The sequence below is a fragment of the Papaver somniferum genome, chromosome 6 (assembly GCF_003573695.1).
Source record: "Papaver somniferum cultivar HN1 chromosome 6, ASM357369v1, whole genome shotgun sequence".
Taxonomy (NCBI): domain Eukaryota; kingdom Viridiplantae; phylum Streptophyta; class Magnoliopsida; order Ranunculales; family Papaveraceae; genus Papaver; species Papaver somniferum.
Window position 1 is genome coordinate 176,757,487 of NC_039363.1, and position 18,760 is coordinate 176,776,246.

Consider the following 18,760-nt stretch of genomic DNA (forward strand, 5'->3'; position numbering starts at 1 on the left):
GTGTACTTCCAATTTTCAAAATTGGGGGATATTGTGTACCGGCATGGTGAAAGTATGAATACCATGCCGGTTAATTTGGTCAATGCCGACATGGTATTCATACTTTTACCATGTCGGCTCTGAGTTTTTCAGGCGCAACAATGGCGAATTCAATGAAAAAAATCAAATTTTAATACATTAATACCTATATATGAGTAATTGGAGCACTTATATATTCAGCTAGTTTACTTTCCTGGGTTGGTTCTTCACCTAAACCTTCATGATCATAAATATCTTGATTTGATGTTGTTGCATCAACAAATTCAATGATAATGATTCATTCTAATGATTATCAAACTAATCTATTATCTTAACTAATTATATTTAACCACTAAACATGATTAGTAAGGGGTAGATTAGGAATTAGATAAAATGCTTAGATAAGGGGTGACCCTGATTTGATATTCAAATCCAATTTTTATCTTTTCTCTCTATCCCCAGTTAGTTTTTTTATCCCCTAATTGCGCGTGGTTTATTAACACCTTTTGTTTTGTGAGTTGCTAAATAAAAAAAAAAAAAAAAAGGTTTAGCCTTAACGGCTTGTTTGGTTCAGAGAATTCAATAATGGGGTAATCCATTTGCAGGAATTGAATTCCAAGGAATGAGATTATGATTCCAAATATTAATGTTTGGTTCAGGTAATTGGATTACATGGTAATCCAAATATAGCAAATCACTTTAATACCCTTCCTTGCATTTTGAAATTTTAATACACCATACCAGTCTCAAAACTCACCTATTCAAAACCAAATTTTTTCTACACGAATCAGATGATCAAACAACATTCCAAATTATAGTTACATAAATTGCAGATACCCAAGCAAGCATCAAAAAATAAACACTCAGCCTTGCAAAAAAGAGCTAGTGTACCTATTAAAGGTCATTCAGACCTTCTCTCAAACACCTACTGCATGTGACAGACATTATAAAGATAGCTTTACTGGTGATTAGGAAAAATACATGATCAATGATCATAGCTTATACTTACAAAACTAATACAAGTAAAACGAGAATAAATTGAAATCAATTCTAAAGAGGAGAAAATACAGCGATACCTCAAGTTTGTTTGTCTTACAGATACCCTAATCTGCTTGACAACACCCTTACAAATATTATTGTCGGTAACGGTGAAAGAATTAATACCCAAATCTTCTCCGGTATTAGGTGATGGATAGGACTAAGGTTTGATGCAATTAGGGTTAAAAAGTTCGAACAAGATCAACATTGGAATTGGAAATCTCCATATATTGATATTTTTAAAAATCGAAGAGATTTCACAATCTACATTTTGTAAGAAGGGGCAATGAAGTCATTTTACATCTGTTTCGTTCGAAATCGAATTGCATTGCATCGCTCGGTCGCTGAAATAGAAAAGACTAGTTTCGGGGGAATTGGATTCCTTAAGAATCTGATTCTGGATTTTTTCACTTGGTTCAGTTCAGGGTAATTGGGCTGATTCCCTCGGAATCCAATTCATGGGCTTCCAATTACCTGAAACGAACACACTGTAAGTTCATTTCCAACCCCCAGTGTCTTATTTAAGAAAAGGATGATGTGAACTTGCTCATAACAATTACCCCATTCAGCCATGTCATAATCTTTTTTATGGCTTTGCTCTTGACCCTTGCACCAAAGATGAAAAATTAGCGGAGAAAAATCTTGAATCCTAGATTTCATGCTATTTTAAGACCTCTAATCGGAGATGCTCTTATACTCCAAGTAGGAAATATTGGGAGTTGTATTTTTTCTTTTTGAAGCAAAGTAAAGTCGGATTCTTCAGTTTGGATATACATCGTACTCATACGTGGATACACGCCTCCATTATTTGTATCTATTCAAATTTCAGTCTGTTTGCTTAAATTGTGTTAGTCCTGGGACTCTTAGCTCACAAGCTAGTTTAGCAAGAACCAAAAAAAAAAAAAAAAAAAAAAAAAAACAAAGAAAAAAAAAAAAAGATTTAGTTCAAGATCAATCAGTTATGGCGATTTCTAGAGCTTTAAAAGTAGGATTTACCAATTTAAAATCCAAATTCCTACTTCCACCACCATCATCATCATCATATTTATACAGGTTCTTTTCAGATTCCAATGTCCCAATTGAGGTTAGTATTTCCACTTTCCATCCTGTTTATACAGTGCAGAGAATACAAATTCAGTTCAAAATTCTTAATTCTGATTTTGTTTTTTATTTATAGAAAGAGAAGGTTGGATTTATAGGACTTGGAAATATGGGATTTCATATGGTCAATAATCTCATTTCCTCTGGATTATATCATGTCTCTGTCCATGACAAGTAAGTAAACCCCCCTCTCTCAAGTACAATTGGTTGTATTGATCTATTTCTATTAGGGATGATCCAGAAATTTTACATTTTTTTTTTCCAGAAATTTGGATGCAATGAAGAAGTTTTCAGAGAGAGGGATAGCTACTAAAGGAACCCCTTTTGAAGTTGCACAAACAAGTGATATTGTTATTACCATGCTGCCTTCATCCTCCAATGTGAGCTGAGTTCTGTGTAGTGTTTTTACTTATATGGAAGGTGTTTGGTTAAATGATTCACCCAGTCCATGCGCCAAGTTTGTATTTTTCTTGATGTGGATACTTTCATTTGTATAGTTCAGTGTATTTACAATCGTTTTGAGTATCTTGAAGGAATGTTAATCATTCAAATAAGGGATTGCGAATTGTCAAAATCTAGATAACTAAAATGATGTGTAAACTGAAACTATTTCTAAGTAGGTTATGGAGGTTTACACTGGACCAAATGGTTTGCTTCAAGGTGGGGAGGATCCCGTAAGACCTTGGTTATTCATAGATTCATCTACAATTGATCCTCAGACGTCAAGAAGGCTTTCTGCAACCGTATCTAACTGTGCCCTAAAAGAGAAGAAAGGTGTGTGATTAACTGAAACAATGTCCTTCGTCAGAACCATTTTAATTGGTTTTATTCTTCCATACGGATTCAGAAAGGCCTATCCTTAAATGTTAGTTGTTGAATGCTCCTAAATGACTTTTCATACAGGTTTCAGGAACACCTCTGTCATGTTAGATGCTCCAGTTTCTGGAGGTGTTCTTGGTGCAGAGGCTAGGAGCCTTACTTTCATGGTATGTATCTTTCATCTCAATTTTTCTGTAGTCCTCTAGGATTGGACAAGCCTGCATCATTTTTGTTGGGGGAGCTATTTTAGCATCGTGTGACATTGTATCGTATCTTCTATTATTTCATCTTCTGGAATTTCTTGAACATTTTGAGAGAACAATAGAGTACACTTTATTTTGTAGCACTATAATCCCTTTCCTAGTGAAAGATTTTGCTTCCGTAAATAGCTTCTGTTCTTATCTGAAAGTATGATACTGCGAAGGTTATGAAGCTTAGCTTATATTAGAGAACACCCTGTGATTTAGCATCTTAAACTTTATACATAGTTTTCGCATGTACAAGTTGGTATTAAATATGGGATCAACTTACTAGCATGTGGTGGCATGTCATTCAGGTTGGCGGGTCAGAGGATGCTTATTTGTCAGCAAGCCCTTTATTTTTATCCATGGGAAAGAACACAATTTATTGTGGTGGGGCTGGAAATGGCTCTGTAAGTTTTCCTGAAAATCTTAGTTTAATCCTGCTATTTTCTTATTTATTAGATGTTACTGGTCCACTTTTTGATATTATCAATTCAGCTGTATGTACTTGCTTTCACCATTTCTGCGGCACTTTTAGTTAGTCACAATTCTCTCTAGTTGTTCTTTTTTATTTTAAGAAACTATCAAATGTGGTTCTGCACTAATTTTGAAACTATCTAGCTGAAGAACCCAAAATTCATTCTGCAATCCACATTCTTCACCCATCTGCACCTTTTTGGGTATAACTTGAGCTTCTTGATAGACAACTATCTTGATGGAACTGAATTACGGTCATGCAGCTTATGATACTGCTTTCTAAATATTGTCCACATCCTAATAGATCAGATCCAATAAGTACTCATGGCTCAAAATTATTATTTTGAAGGAACATCCTCAATTAATTTTATAACATGTTTTAGTGATGCTTTACTATAAGTAAGTTGCTTACTGTCTGGTTCCTCTTTGCATGATTTCTCTTTGTAGGCTGCAAAGATATGTAATAACTTGGCAATGGCTGTCAGTATGCTCGGAGTGTCAGAAGCCTTGGCTCTTGGTCAATCACTAGGAATTACTGCAAGTACGTTAACCAAGATATTTAATTCTTCCAGTGCTCGTTGTTGGAGTAGGTATATCATATCTCTCATACCTATCTATTGATAAGCAGGAAAATTGCAGTAGACATTATCCATCCAAATTCATGAGACTGTTTTTCATGTGAATAGATTCATATCTTTCATGCACGACTGTAGTTACTTCTCTAGGAAATATCCTATAGTAAGTTGTAAAATATTGAAATTTCGCATCTTGATCCTGTCCAGCTCCACTCTCAATTACGGCTCAGTGGTTCTCATCATTTCCACCTAGAGAACTACCTTGTCTATAATCATGGTGGGAGTGCAATTTTTGATTTAAACATGAAGGGAGGATATTGGCGCAGTTTCTCTCAGAAAACTTGGTGGTGTCCTAAACGTTTTTGCATGGCACATCCATGTACAGATTTAACCCAGAAAATGATTTTGCATTTTGTATATATTTATTATTGGTATCCACTTAAGGTTCAAAACTATTAGGTTGAATTAACGGAAGTGTACATTTTACAGTGACAGTTACAACCCAGTGCCTGGAGTAATGGAAGGAGTGCCCTCTTCAAAGAATTATGATGGTGGATTTTCGTCCAACCTTATGGTACGCATCCTTTTGTTTTACTTCTCTTGATAAACTGGAGTGATCAGTCTGTAGACTAGGCTGAAAAGTCTGAATGTGGACCATGTTCCACTTTAAACGGGTAATCAAGCTGCCACTAAACTCAAGAAGTTCAGCATATGTTTTACGCGTTTCAACTAGTTTAGACAACCACTCTTCTCTAGATTCTTTCCAGTTATTTGTTTGTGTGTCAGCAGATGCAATTTGATATCTGGAAAAAAGCATTTCAATTTTAGATACAGATTCCATTTTTAAGTGACCTGTGTGGTCTAATAGTGCTGCTCCAAGAACCAAACTGTAATGCTTCAAAAAAAAAAAAAAAACCAAACTGTTTTGCCTATTGACCGAGGTCTGAAGATGAGATGGGGCAAACACCAACATCTGAAGAGGATTAGACTTTCATGTTATATAGTCTTGAACCAATGTTTCTCTTTTGAGAAAAATACACCACATCACTGTACCTAGGTGCCAACCAATCACGGGAATTGTTTTTGCGATAGTACTCTGTTCGTGACATACTATAATGTACCGAATTGTTTAGGATCATCTCTCGAGCATTAGTCATTAAAATTATTTTGCATTGCTATTCTTAAGTTCCTTCTGTTACTTGTGAATATTCTGTTGCAAATTCTTGTAATGCGTGAATAAATCCAGGCCAAAGACTTGAAACTTGCCTCAGCATCAGCGGAAGATATTGGTCTCAAATGCCCATTGACATCTCAAGCAAAAGAGATGTAAGTTGTCTCTCCATCATCAGTAGTTTGCCCATTCAAGATTATGATATTGCTATTTTAATTTGGTACAAGAACAATATCATCCTTAAAAATGTTTTGATTTCTGTGTAAGCAGATACGTCAAGTTGTGCGAGGAAGGTCATGGAAGCAAGGACTTCTCCTGTGTTTTTCGCCATTACTTCTCTGGTTCTGATGAATGTTAGTTCGGTATTCTACCAGTGAAGAACAACCATTGCAACACTGTACAGTTCTGGCTAAATGATGTTAAAATATGTAATAGAAAACGAAACATAGTTTCTCTGGAACTTAAGATAACTAGAGAAGCACTTCCTAGTAACTTGTAATTTATAATGTATTCGAAGTTATATTGAAACAGCAATTTCCGCACTAACAATTTCTGCCATAGTGGGATTTTACCACTCTATGGGCTCACACCACCAGTCAGGTTTGCTCTATTTCCGCCATAGTGGGATTTTACCTCCACTATGGGCTCACTCCACCCTACACTATCGCTATAATGAAGCTGGCAAGGACCTGTAACAAGATCTTGTAGACAAGGGGTTCAAAAGACAGTACCAAAATACTTTTGATTCTACCTGGTAAAGGCTTGTAATATGATCAAAATATTATAGATAATGCAACGCGGTGAATATATTATAAGGACTGATAACAAGTACTCACGCTCTCTTCATCAGCATCTTCTTATTCTTCTCCATTTGGTTCCTCCTCTCATTCTTGCTCCTCTACTTGTTCTTCTCCTCCTACATAAGTTCTGGACTTGAGTGAAACTAAGCTTTCAGAATAAACCTCAAGTTGGCTCAAATATGTCAAACTAGAAATGTTTGGACTTCTAGTACTTGTAATTCCATTTTCAGGGTCATACGAAAATTGACCCCAAGTACCCGCAAATAGAATTTCACCAGTCTTCAAAGAGCACACAAGTTTCAAATAAACGCTGGTTACAACCATTATATTTTTCATAGTATAACGCTTAGTCCAAGACTCTAGAACCCCGTAATTTTACATTACCCATATTTCCAAATGCATGTCAACACCCTCCCGAACGAGTGAACAAAGGCACCCTTCCAACACCCCCAAATTAAATGAATTTTCCCCAAGTTCTTGAGGTAGTTCCAATTCTTTGAATATTTCGTTGCTGATGTCCATAGAGACTATAACTTTGGAAGAGTCTGGTCTTTCGACGCTAACCAATGAAGATCTCCATTAACAAGCATCCCGGATTGGTTACCATAAAACCTGTAAGGTACATTTTCAATTCTTTTCCATGAATTTGATCCTAACGAACAGACTTCGAAAAAACTTTCATAACCAGCTAGTATCTTGTAATCGTTAGTCTTATAATCATAACCGAATGCAACCATAGTAACATAAGGTATATTCGATTTTGGCAATTTCTTGTACTCCCTGTCTACGAACCATAAGCAAACCAGGCCGTCCCAACTACACACAAGTTTAATATCCGAAGAAACTGATTTGAATGGGTAAATCCAAGTCCACTGCATAATCATGAAGAAATTTATCCCTCGATAATAAAGAATTCCATGAATACTCGTAGACTTCGTAGCGCCTTTAAACATGAGATTAGGGTTATCGTTTCTTTGATTGAGTTGCATGCTAACGAAACCAGGGTTAGAAATTAGAGCAAACCATGCCTTGCAAACACACTTACAAGCTAATAGAGATTTCACTGGTAACTTTAAGAGGATATCAAAGTAAATCTCTTGTGGAATGCTTGACATTTTTTATCCTCCGTAAAATACTTCCAAAGAAAAAAAGGGGAAAAAAGTTTATTAAGCTGATCTACCCTTAAATAGACTCGTTAAACCCTAAAACTTTGACACTCTTCAAGTTTCATGCGAAACTTATTTGCTGGGTCTTATGTGGGATGGGACCCACCCTTTCTCATAAAGGGTTCACCCTTTGTAACTAAGAGCAACCACGGTCATGAGACGGACCAAATACCAAAAGTCAGACTAAAAGCCAAAAAAATTTGGTATTCTGGGTGTTCAAGCGCAATGGGGGACGACCAAAATTTGGTGAAGCGTAACTTATACGAACGCTTGGTGCAGACGGAACTTATACTCACGTTTCTTGACCGAGCGTTCTTTAAAATATGCGTCTGAATGAAACGGAGTTTATTACGTGCGCCTGATTGAGGCGTAGGTATAGTTCACGCCTAACATGGGACGGAGATGGGAAGTGCGTCTACTGGGACGGAGAAGTTATGTGCGTCTGATACATACGGAGATAGAAAGTGCGTTTGACTCGGGCGGACATAGAAGGTGCGTCTGGGTAGGGCGGATATGGAAGGTGCGTCTGTGTTGGGCAGACATAGAAAGTGCGTCTAGTTCAGGCGTAGATGGATTGTGCGTCTGTGTCGGGCGTTTATTAAAAATCCGTCTGAGTGGGGCGCTTCTAGAAGCAGCGTCTGAGTGGGGCGTTTATAGAAGCAGCGTCTGAGTGGAGCGTGCATAGAATATCCTTCTGAGTGGGGCGTTTTTAGAAAGACCGTCTGGATATATACGTTATTATCTCTTCTCCTCCTCTTTTTACATAACCTATGTTTACAGAAGAAAAAAAAAAACGACGACGAAACCTAAGTAAAAATCTAGGGCAAATTTTCTTCCTAAATCTCATGTGATGGCCATTAATCTATGTTCTTCTGAAAGAAACAAGTAATCTAATTCGTTAATTGGGTGCGGGGAAATTTGATTGAAGATTAAAGGTATGGTTTTTATTCCTAAGTAATTAGGTTAATTAGGCGTAATTTTGTTGATTTGTTTTTGGGTGGAATTTGATTTATTTAAGCATAACATATGTTGATTTGTTCATTTTCTGCCGATTTGCTAACTCAGTTGTTGCAAATCTATTAAAATGGAGGGTACTGTTGTACTGCTGAAAAAACAATCACTAACTTGTATTTATATCGTGCTCAGATGTTGAGCAGAATAACGTCGAGATTTTCACAAGGAAAAAAGATGAATAATAAGAAACGCAAAGGTAAAGGTCCAATGGAGCCTGAAATAGACCCTAATGTTGGAGATTTGGAGGTTCCAGATTCCGGGTTCGATGAAGATAGCGAATATGAAACAACACCGTCAGTGGTATCCCTAGACAACTACAATTGCCTGGAAGATAGTGACAAACACGCTTCTACAGATATTACATATTCAAGCGATCCAAAATTCAGGTACCAACATCGTGGTTCACTCTTCTCGGTCATTGTTTATTATAAGGAGATAACAAAACATAGTCCAAAAATTAAATACATTATCAACAAGGCAGGATGGGGACGTTTATTAGCCATGGAAATAGGAGAAGCATCACACCCAGTGATTGATTATCTTGTTGAGCGTTGGTGGGATACAACGCATACTTTTCACTTCCCTTTTGGTGAAATGGGATTCACGCCGCTTGATTGGGTAATGTTGACAGGATTGAGTATTGGAATTGGGGATGAGGTTCCGTATAACCCAGGCAAGTACAAATTTGATTATGTCCGTGAGCATATTTTTCCAGAAATGGAAGAACCCTTTGATTATGAAGATCCCCCAATTTCTGGAAAAATACGCCCCCCGCCACAGTGGATTTCAGATGCAATCACAATTAAATTTTTGACTACATATTTCAAAGAAGATATCTTGGTTGCAGCTAATTTGGATGACAAACTTGCAGAAAAAGTGGCGAGGGCCTTTTTTATGTATGTTTTGGGAAATTTTTTCTTTTCCAATGCAAAGAACTACATTGATGCGGCTTGGTTAGATGCTTTTGAGGATCTAAGTGCAGTTGATATGTATGACTGGGGTGGTCCTGCTTTTGCGAAATTGTGTGTGGCACTCAACGCCTCTGGTAGGGGACAGAAGTCATTTAGTGGGCCGTTCCAAATATTAGAGGTAAATTATTATTTATTTTTATTTCATTTAAATGTATATTTTTTGGCAGTTGATTTATTTGGTTGGTTATGATCGAGTAGTTTTGGGGATATGAATATCTGGGCATATTAGACCGTGCGACCCAACTAGTGAAGAAAAATGGCCAAGAACTTCCCCGTGGAAAGCAAAGAAAAAGACTATTGATATTGTTCACTGTAGGAATGCGCTTAATCAGTTGACTGCAGACATCGTGACATGGAAACCGTGGGAATCCGCCATTTGTGTTCTTGACTCTGATGTTGGTCGCAAGGCTTTGGAGCTTTCAAACAAAAGGGTTATATTTACTTGGATTGGCAAGGTCAGTTATATGGTTCTATATTATAGAAGACCTATATAAGTAGGAAGTAGAAAGGTCATACATAAGTGTCTGACCTTGTGCTTGACATAAGTGTCTGACCTTGTGTCTGACCTATATGAACACAACACGAGTTATTGGTTCTACTTCCGAATTAGTACTTTGTTTTTATATGAACATTATTACTTCAAAGTTATCATTTTATCCTAAGTTGAAGAACTTATTTTCTCTGATTACTGGTAATTTTACAAAATATGTGGTACCTAGGAGAACGATCTTGGAGGCAAAATCATCCTACTTTTGGAATTCCTAGAAATCCACCATTTAAAATTGGCGAGGTCAGTCATGAGAAAGCAAAACTTGTGAAAGAAGCTGGATGGGTAGATGCAAATATGTTTGTGAAAGCTGTTTCATATAATATGTATCTTCGATATTGGCGACATGTAACTAACTTCCATCAATTCGTGACCAAAGTCGATTGGGTAGTTGAACTACATGGGATTGATGGTAACCGTGTTAAACACCTTATTCAACGACCTTCTCAGCATGTACCTATTCCACCACCACAACAATTATCATACATAAGTACATCCCGTCATTATATTAAAATATATGGTAATCTCATTTCTTCGTTAATTTTTTTTACATCGACAGCCTGAAGCTTATAGTCTGGTTCAAGAACATGCCGATTTTAATCGTGCGTTTCGCGAGTTTATATTATATGAAACGGAAGACAGGATGATACTTTTAAAGGCAAAAGATGAAGTAATACGAGGACTTGTATCTCGTAACAATTACCTGGAGGATCAGATGCAATCCCGTATGCAACAAACACCGCGTCCTCCTATTGGATTCGGCAGTTTTTTTTGAAACTATCCCACCAGCGGTGTGGACTCCAGTGAATCAAGCATCAACAATGTCGTCTGTTAACCCCCTTCCGAGAATGACGTTTATCCCACCAAGGCAAACGCCATCGCATACTCCTACAGATTAAGCGCAAACTTTGTTTAATGAATTAGATGCATACTCCTACAGATGACGTTTCTAACTTTGTCACTTTCAATCTGCAATATCTGTTTGGGTACTTTTTAGCCTCCACTTTGGGTACTTTTTAGCCTCCGCTTTGGGTACTTTGCAATATCTGTTTGGGTACTTTTTAGCCTCCGTTTTCAGTGAATCTACAATATCTATTCTTATCTCTATATAGAGTCACTTTTTAGGCTCCATTTTCAGACTCCATTTTCATTATGACTTGTTGATTTCTTTTCAGCCTCCGTTTGGGTACTTGTAGTTTAATTAGTGTGATTTCTTTTTAAGCCTCCATTTTCAATCCGACCTATTGTCAGTGTCGCTTCTTTTTAGCTTTAGTCTTAGTTTTTACAGTGTCAATTCTTTTCACTCGCATTTTCAATCTGCAATGCCATAAGTGTCTATCATGTGTCTATAAAACCAATACTACATATCTCGGTGAATACAAACCAACACTGCAAATATTCTTCTTCTTCGAACTCTCCCAATCACTTCTAAAACTATACATTCCAATGGAATACTGTGACAATAACGCTGAATCTTCTTCTTCTTCTTCGGACTCCGAATTTTCTTCTACTTCTTCTTCTGCGATATCTGATAACAGGTTTTACTCATCAGATGAAGATGCGGTTGCATTGAACCGAAATAACCTAGCAATTAGTTTGGGAACTGCCATTACAAGTATGACATGGTCTCATACTCGTATAAAAATACCAAGAAATCGTGAAGCCGGAGATATACTTCTATGGAATGACTACTTTTCTGCCAACCCCACCTACCCAGCTAACATATTTCGTAGGAGATTCAGAATGCGGCGAGAATTGTTCAACCGAATATTGGCAGATGTGGTGTCTAGAAATCCTTACTTTGCTCAAAAAAGAGATGCTTGTGGCATTCTTGGATTATCCCATCATCAGAAAGTAACTGCAGCAATCCGAATGTTAGCTTGTGGATGTGCAGCAAATGCAATAGATGAGTATTTACGCATTGGAGAAACCACCGTTTTAGAAGCAACCCGTCGGTTTTGTAAGACGATTGTGGTACTGTATGGGAAAGAATATTTACGCTCACCAACTGCGGGTGATGTTGAACTGTTGTTGAAAGAAAACAAATACAGGGGATTTCCTGGGATGCTGGGGAGCGTGGATTGTATGCATTGGAAATGGGATAGATGTCCGTCAGCAGAATCAGGGGTATACACCGCGTATAAAGGGAGTGAAAGTATTGTGCTAGAAGCAGTGGTGTCACATGATCTCTGGTTTTGGCATGCGTTTTTTGGTATGCCCGGCTCGTGCAATGATATTAATGTAATGAATCGTTCTTATATTTTTCGAAAACTTATCAACGGGAAAACACCGCCGGTGAACTTTGAAATAAACGGGCATGCATATGATATGGGATATTATCTCGGTGACGGCATTTATCCACAGATTGCTACTATTGTGATGGCCATTAAACAACCAGATACACCGGAAAAATATAAATTTTCATCGATGCAATAGGGTGCACGGAAAGATGTAGAGCGTGGATTTGGTGTACTGCAACAACAATTTTCCATTGTCAAACAACCTGCACGAATGTGGAACCCGGATGTGCTTGCCTATATAATGAAACGGTTATTATTTTACATAATATGATAGTGGAGGATGAGCGTCTTCCCGGTGATTGGCCACATGAATATGACTCACGTAACAGGTCGGCACCGGTGAATATATCGAGGGTAGGTACTGAGGAACTTTCCAGAATGAGAGCTGCACATCGGCGTCATGCTATTCACAATAAAGAAACACATTTTCGCTTGCGTCAAGATTTAATCGAACACATATGGTCAAATTTTAGAGATTATTATTAAGTTGGGATGGAAATATGTTGTATCGTATTTCTTCATTCGAAAATATGTTGTAACGTTGCTTACTAATGTACTATTTATCATATAAATATTAAAATTCACTAAAATTCACTAGTTTTTTTATTAATGATAAATATTAAGGTTCAACTAATCCGGTAATGCTTTAAGATTGGTTTCTTTTGCGTTGTAGTATTTCCATCTTTCGAAGTTCGAAGTACTCTCTTGTTACAGGGTCCAATGCAGAGACATCCTTCAACATTATGGCTAAGTCATCGTCCGCTTCTTTCTTTAAATCGAGTTTTTCTTGCATAGCTTGTTTCGCCGAAGACTTAGCTTGTATTGCTTCAAACTCAGCTTGTCTCTGTCTCATCTTCATTAGTGATTGTGCTTTGTAATGAGCATTGAAACTTTGTTGCTCCTTAATTATATCCTCTAGCATTTCCTCCTGGGCATTGGATTTTTCTCTCCCTGTTTTCTTTAGTTGTTTCGATGCTTTCTTCCCCAACTGACGCTTACGTGTGTTCTCTATATCTCCAATATCTAGATCATCATTGGACTCGCCTGGAATTGTTTCCTCAATATTAGCGTTTTCCTCACCACTCTGAGAATCTTCCATTTGTTGGGCTGAATCAAACACAAACGTCGACCGTCCTGAATATTTGATACTATCTTTTAGAATTTCGTAGCACTCTTCGTGCTTAAATTTTTTGTTACCATTACTTTCTTTGAATCGCTTTCTTATCTCTTCAACCTGTTATTGTTTTGAATACTCATCAGTTCATTTGCATGTATATAATTATTAAGGGTGCAAAAATTGACGATTACTTACCTTCAAGACTTCATTCGAGCCACTATGATATTCACCATCAACTTCCAACACTTTTGCAGAATAAAGTGAAACCTCTCTACTTATTCCCTGAAATCGACTCTGGATAGAAGTCCAAGTACGTTTCGGTTTACAAGGCAGGGCTTCTTCCAGCTTAGCTTTGATCCGACTCCATAATAATCTTTCTGGTTGATCGGTTCCGGTAGCAGAATCTTGAGATATGGCTAAATGGATTCTACATATCGTTGTATCTTCTTCTGTTGTAAAATTGGCACCGCGTGGTGCCATACTTCTATATTTCTTGAAATAGAAATGATAAATGATAAGATAATAATGGATGCAGAAATAAGTTAGTACTATCAAATGCTATATATAGATATACGAAAGAGCCGTTGCAATGTATCAAACGGTCGGAAAATCAGAAAATCAGAAAATCAGTTCCAAAATATAACCGTTGGCGCACGTCTGGGTGTACACCTGGTAACAGACGCTCGTAATACATGCGCCCAAAGCAGGCGTAAATTAAAGTTGCGCCTGCTAACAAACGCTCACAATACGTGCGCCCATTCCAGACGCTCATAATACATGCGCATCACACAGACGCTCATAATACATGCGCCTCACACAGGAGCACGTAATACATGCGCCCAAACCAGGCGTTTTTAATAACTGCGCCCCATTGGGACGTACATTCTAATTACGCCTGCTATGGGGCGTATGTTTTATCTCCGTATGGCCCGGCGGTGTTTATAAATACGCCTAATTCAAACGCTCTGTATACATCCGCCCCAATATCATACGTTCTTTATACATACGCCCGGTGTGAAGCGCCCACTATACTTCCATCTCGATTCATACGCTCGTAATAACCCGTCCCACTATTGATCATTTTAGTCTGGGTTGGCGACCACATTTGGTCACAAACCCTAATTCTCTGGACTAAATATGGCTTTACTCCTCACCACTGCGGCACTTTCTGGGACCAAATTTGGGTTTAGTACCCAAATTTGGTCGTGACTGTGGTTGCTCTAAGGAGATACAATCAAAAGTTCAAAATTGTTAAGTTGTGAATTAATGGAGATGTAAATTTCGTAGCTTCAAAGAATTATAATGGTGGATTTTCATCCAATTAACTTATGGTATGCATCCTTTTGAACCTATGTTTCTACACTTAAAACTTGTTCTTCTCTTGATAAAAACTGGAGGAGGACCTTCGTCAAGTTAGAGCATGCCGATGGCTATTGTGTATTGGTATATCATACGAGTGATAAATCTATAGACTAGGCTGTGAAGTCTGAATGTGGAGTTTCAGCATACCAGGTTCCACTTTAAACGGGAAACTAAGCTGCCTCAAAACTCAAGAAGTTGCGATATGTTTTAATGTATTTCAACTAGGTCAGGCAACCAATCTCTCGACGCCTTCCGGTTTCTGTTTGTGTTTCGGCATATGCAAATTGTTTCTGCAAAAAATCACTCCAGATACAAATCCCATTTTTAAGAGACTGGTGTGGTCTATTACTGGTGCTCCAAAATCTTAAGAAGACTTTCAGATCAGGTATTCCTGAACCTACGTCCTCCTGAAAAAAATAGACAACATCACTGTGCCTAGGCAAGTGGGAGGGGTGGAACTACCTTCTGACTAGGGCTAGCTTAAGCCAGCCCCCAACAAGAGAAAAAACACTTTTTTTTTGTAGCCTTTTTTGAGGAACGATTTTTTGGGGACCATGATTTTTTTGGGGGACCATGGTCCTATTAGGCCACCTACCTTATAATTATAAGGGGTGTCCTAAAGCATTGAAATGACTAATCTACCTTTAATCTAATTTAATTTAAAACCAACCCAATAACCACCTATATATATATATATATATAACCACCACCACCTCCCACCATCGCCGATTACCACCACCACCACCTCCGATTATCACCACCACCAACCACCGACCACCACCACCACCAACCACCGATTACCACCACCACCTCCGATTACCACCACCACTATATATATATAGCTTAATTTAAAACATTAACAAAGATATTCTCACAAACCCATTACTTGTTATTCGTTTTTGGTTGAATAAATGAGAAGTAATCATTAAAATGAGTTGAAAATGGAAGTTGCAGAGAGGTTTAATGGAGGGCTTTTTTTTCAGAGAAAAGTTCGGTTATCAAGAATTAATTTTTTCTTAACCGAACTCAGAGTTCGGTTGATTCGCAAAAAAAAAATATTTTTAACCGAACTACTCGTATTAGAACAACACAAGTCCATAAGTTCGGTTCCTTCGCAAAATAAGGATATCACCGAACTTTAGTTTACGAAAATAATGAGAAGTCCACAAGTTCGGTTCGTTCGCAAAAATACTAAGCTTTGTAACCGAACTCTAACTTTGAAACTTCGTAACCGAACTCTACCTAATTCGTCAAGAAATAATAACCGAACATTTGCCTAATTGCATATATGCATATATAAGCCCAGTTTGGTTGATTCGCAAAATATGTTGAAGTTTGCGAACCAACCAAACTTTTAACACTAGGTTACTTTTAACCTGCAGTTCGGTTGGGAACTTGGTTGCGTCGAAGTTTGCGAACTAACCGAAGACACAGGTTGTACCCAAATAAATTGTTATGTTCGAAGTTCTGTTACCTACCATTTTATCCTAGGTAACCGAACATTACACTGTACGACCAAAACCTCCATTAACGAGCGAGTTCGGGAACCTGCGTGTTTGGAAAACGTAACCGAACTACATTTTCAGGTGTGTTCGGTTACATGTTCTTGACATATGGTAACCGAACTGGCTCAAATCTACATAAACAATTTCATTTTTTTTGAAAGTTTGGAGCAATTCAACCAACATTATCTAAATTTGAAGCCTACCTGGGTACCCAAATACCCTTCCTCCGGTTGCGGTTGATAAAATCCATCGTTTTTCATGTTTTCCTTTTTCATCTTCTCTAACTTTACTCTCTCAATAATTCTACTTCTTTAAAAAGAAAAACCATCTGATTTTTTAATCTCATTAATTATCTTTAACTTAATCATCTCACTAATCATTACACTAACTAATCATCATCCAAAATTAATCAGGAGGGTAATTTAGGTATTAATATAAATATCTAGATAAGGGGTGACCTAAATTTACTTCTAATGTCTTTACCCAAAATAAAACCATGGTCCCAAAAAATCGTTTTGAGTTAGCGCCACATAATAGATGTGTGAATTTTATGCTTAAGCCAGGCCTAAGAAAAGCTCTAGCGCACCCTATAACTAATGTCTAGTTCCACCACTGGCAAGTGTGGGTGCCAATCACGGGAGCTGTTTTTCGTGGTAGTAATCTGTTCATGACATGCTATCATAATATGCCAAATTGCCATATTCTTCGCCTTCGTGTTTCACTTTTATTAGGTTCATCAAGTTAATTTGAAGTAAGAACTGTAAACAAATTTGAACTCTGCATAACTCATTAACATTACTAGTGCAGCTTTTATTTCGTAAATCATTCTGTAAAATTCCTTTCGTCACTTGGCAACTGAATATCCTGTTGCATGTTCTTGTATTATAGACCAGAATCCAGGCCAAAGACTTAAAACTTGCCTCAACGTCAGCGGAAGATATTGATCTCACATGTCCATTGACATCTCAGGTAAAGGATATGTAAGTTCTCTCTCTCGATCAGTCTCGCCCTCATCAGTAGATTGCCCATGCAAGACAAACATTTATGATATTGGTATAAAAACAATATCACCTTAAAAATGTAGCGACTTATGTGTAAGCAGATCGTGGAGTTGTGCGAGGAAGGTCATGGAAGCAAGGACTTCTCCTGTGTTTTTCGCCATTACTTCTCTGGTTCTGATGAATGTTAGTTTGGCATTATACCATGGAAGAACCATTGCAACACTAGTACACTACAGCGTACTCCCTCAAGCTGTACAGTTCTGGCCAAATGATGTTAAAAAAATGTAAAAGAAAACAAAACATAGTTTCTTCCGAACTTTTAACTAAAGTAGCACTTCCTAGTAATTTGTAATTTATAATGTATTCGAAGTTATAATTGAAACACTGCACTAACGATTTCTGACAGTGGGATTTTACCTCCAATACGGGTTCACTTGTCGACAAGGGGTTCAAAAGACAGTACCAAAATATTTTTGATTCTAAATGGTAAAGTCTTTATATTGCTAAAGTTGATGTTCGAACAGTTACTCACGCCTCTTCATCAGCATCTTCTTACCACCCTCTCTTCATCAGCATCTTCTTATTCATGTTCCTGTATTTGTTCTTCTCCCCCTACATAAGTTCTAGAGTTGAGTGAAACTAAGCTTTCAAAATAAATCTCTTTCTACATAAGACCAAATAGGTCTCCAGTAAGGGCCTTTTATATTTTTCACAGTATAACGTTTAGTCCAAGACTCTCGAACCCCATAGTCTTGCATTACCCAAAGTTCCAAATTCCTATCAACATCCCGAACGGGTGAGCAAAGGCACCCTTCCAACACCCCCAAATTAAACGACTGATCATTCTCCCGAATTTCTTGTGGTAGTTCCATTTCTTTGAATTTCTCGTTGCTTATGTTCATAGAAACTACTACAACAATGGAAAATCGCCTTTTCACTAACCAGTGATAATCTCCATTAACAAGCACCCCGGATTGGCTACCACCATAAAACCTATAAGGTATGTTTTCGATTCTTTTCCATGCATTTAATCCTAAGGAACAGACTTGGAACAAACTTTCACCACCAACTAGTAACTTGTAATTGTTAGTCTTACAATCATACCCAAGTGCAACCATACTAACATGGCATCTGTTTGATTCTGGCAATGTCTTGTACTCCCTTGTGGCTGGATTCCAAATACAAAATAATTTCTTCTCTCCGAACCATAAGCAAACCAGGCCGTCACAACAACACATAAGTTGAACTGAAGAAACTGATTTGAATGGGTAATCCAATTCCGCTGCATAATCATGAAAATATTTATCCCTTGATAATAGTGAATTCAATGAATCATTACCTATAGAGTAGAATAGGTAGCGGTACCTATTACTCATAAATTCCAGTAATCCCATGAAGCATGAGATTAGGGTTATCGTTTCTTTGGATAGTAAGATTAAGTTGCGTCTTAATAAAATTAGGGTTAGAAATCAGAGAAAACCATGTCTTGCGAACACACTTACAAGCTAATAGGGATTTTACTGGTACCTTTAAAAG

At 37.5% G+C, this 18,760-nt stretch overlaps 4 protein-coding genes across 4 annotated transcripts; 1 reads left to right on the top strand and 3 right to left on the bottom strand.

Moving 5' to 3' along the window:
• Window positions 1-1,622: 1,622 nt before the first annotated feature.
• LOC113290220 (probable 3-hydroxyisobutyrate dehydrogenase, mitochondrial) lies at window positions 1,623-5,983 on the top strand. The gene is made up of 10 exons (XM_026539807.1): window positions 1,623-2,140; window positions 2,234-2,331; window positions 2,423-2,537; window positions 2,778-2,931; window positions 3,061-3,143; window positions 3,533-3,628; window positions 4,143-4,285; window positions 4,760-4,844; window positions 5,517-5,596; window positions 5,712-5,983. Exons 1-10 carry the CDS (start codon window positions 2,018-2,020, stop codon window positions 5,797-5,799), a joined length of 1,065 nt encoding a protein of 354 aa, XP_026395592.1. The 5' UTR covers window positions 1,623-2,017; the 3' UTR covers window positions 5,800-5,983.
• A 785-nt stretch (window positions 5,984-6,768) lies between these two features.
• LOC113291883 (F-box protein At5g49610-like) lies at window positions 6,769-7,356 on the bottom strand. Its single transcript, XM_026541365.1, has one exon. The coding sequence runs from the start codon at window positions 7,354-7,356 to the stop codon at window positions 6,769-6,771; it is 588 nt and encodes a 195-aa protein (XP_026397150.1).
• A 5,529-nt stretch (window positions 7,357-12,885) lies between these two features.
• Window positions 12,886-13,836, bottom strand: LOC113291884. The gene is made up of 2 exons (XM_026541366.1): window positions 13,552-13,836; window positions 12,886-13,473 (listed from the first exon to the last, which is right to left on the bottom strand). Exons 1-2 carry the CDS (start codon window positions 13,834-13,836, stop codon window positions 12,886-12,888), a joined length of 873 nt encoding a protein of 290 aa, XP_026397151.1.
• Window positions 13,837-17,871: 4,035 nt separating this feature from the next.
• On the bottom strand, window positions 17,872-18,342 carry LOC113291885 (F-box protein CPR1-like). The gene has a single exon (XM_026541367.1). The coding sequence runs from the start codon at window positions 18,340-18,342 to the stop codon at window positions 17,872-17,874; it is 471 nt and encodes a 156-aa protein (XP_026397152.1).
• Between the last annotated feature and the right edge of the window lie 418 nt (window positions 18,343-18,760).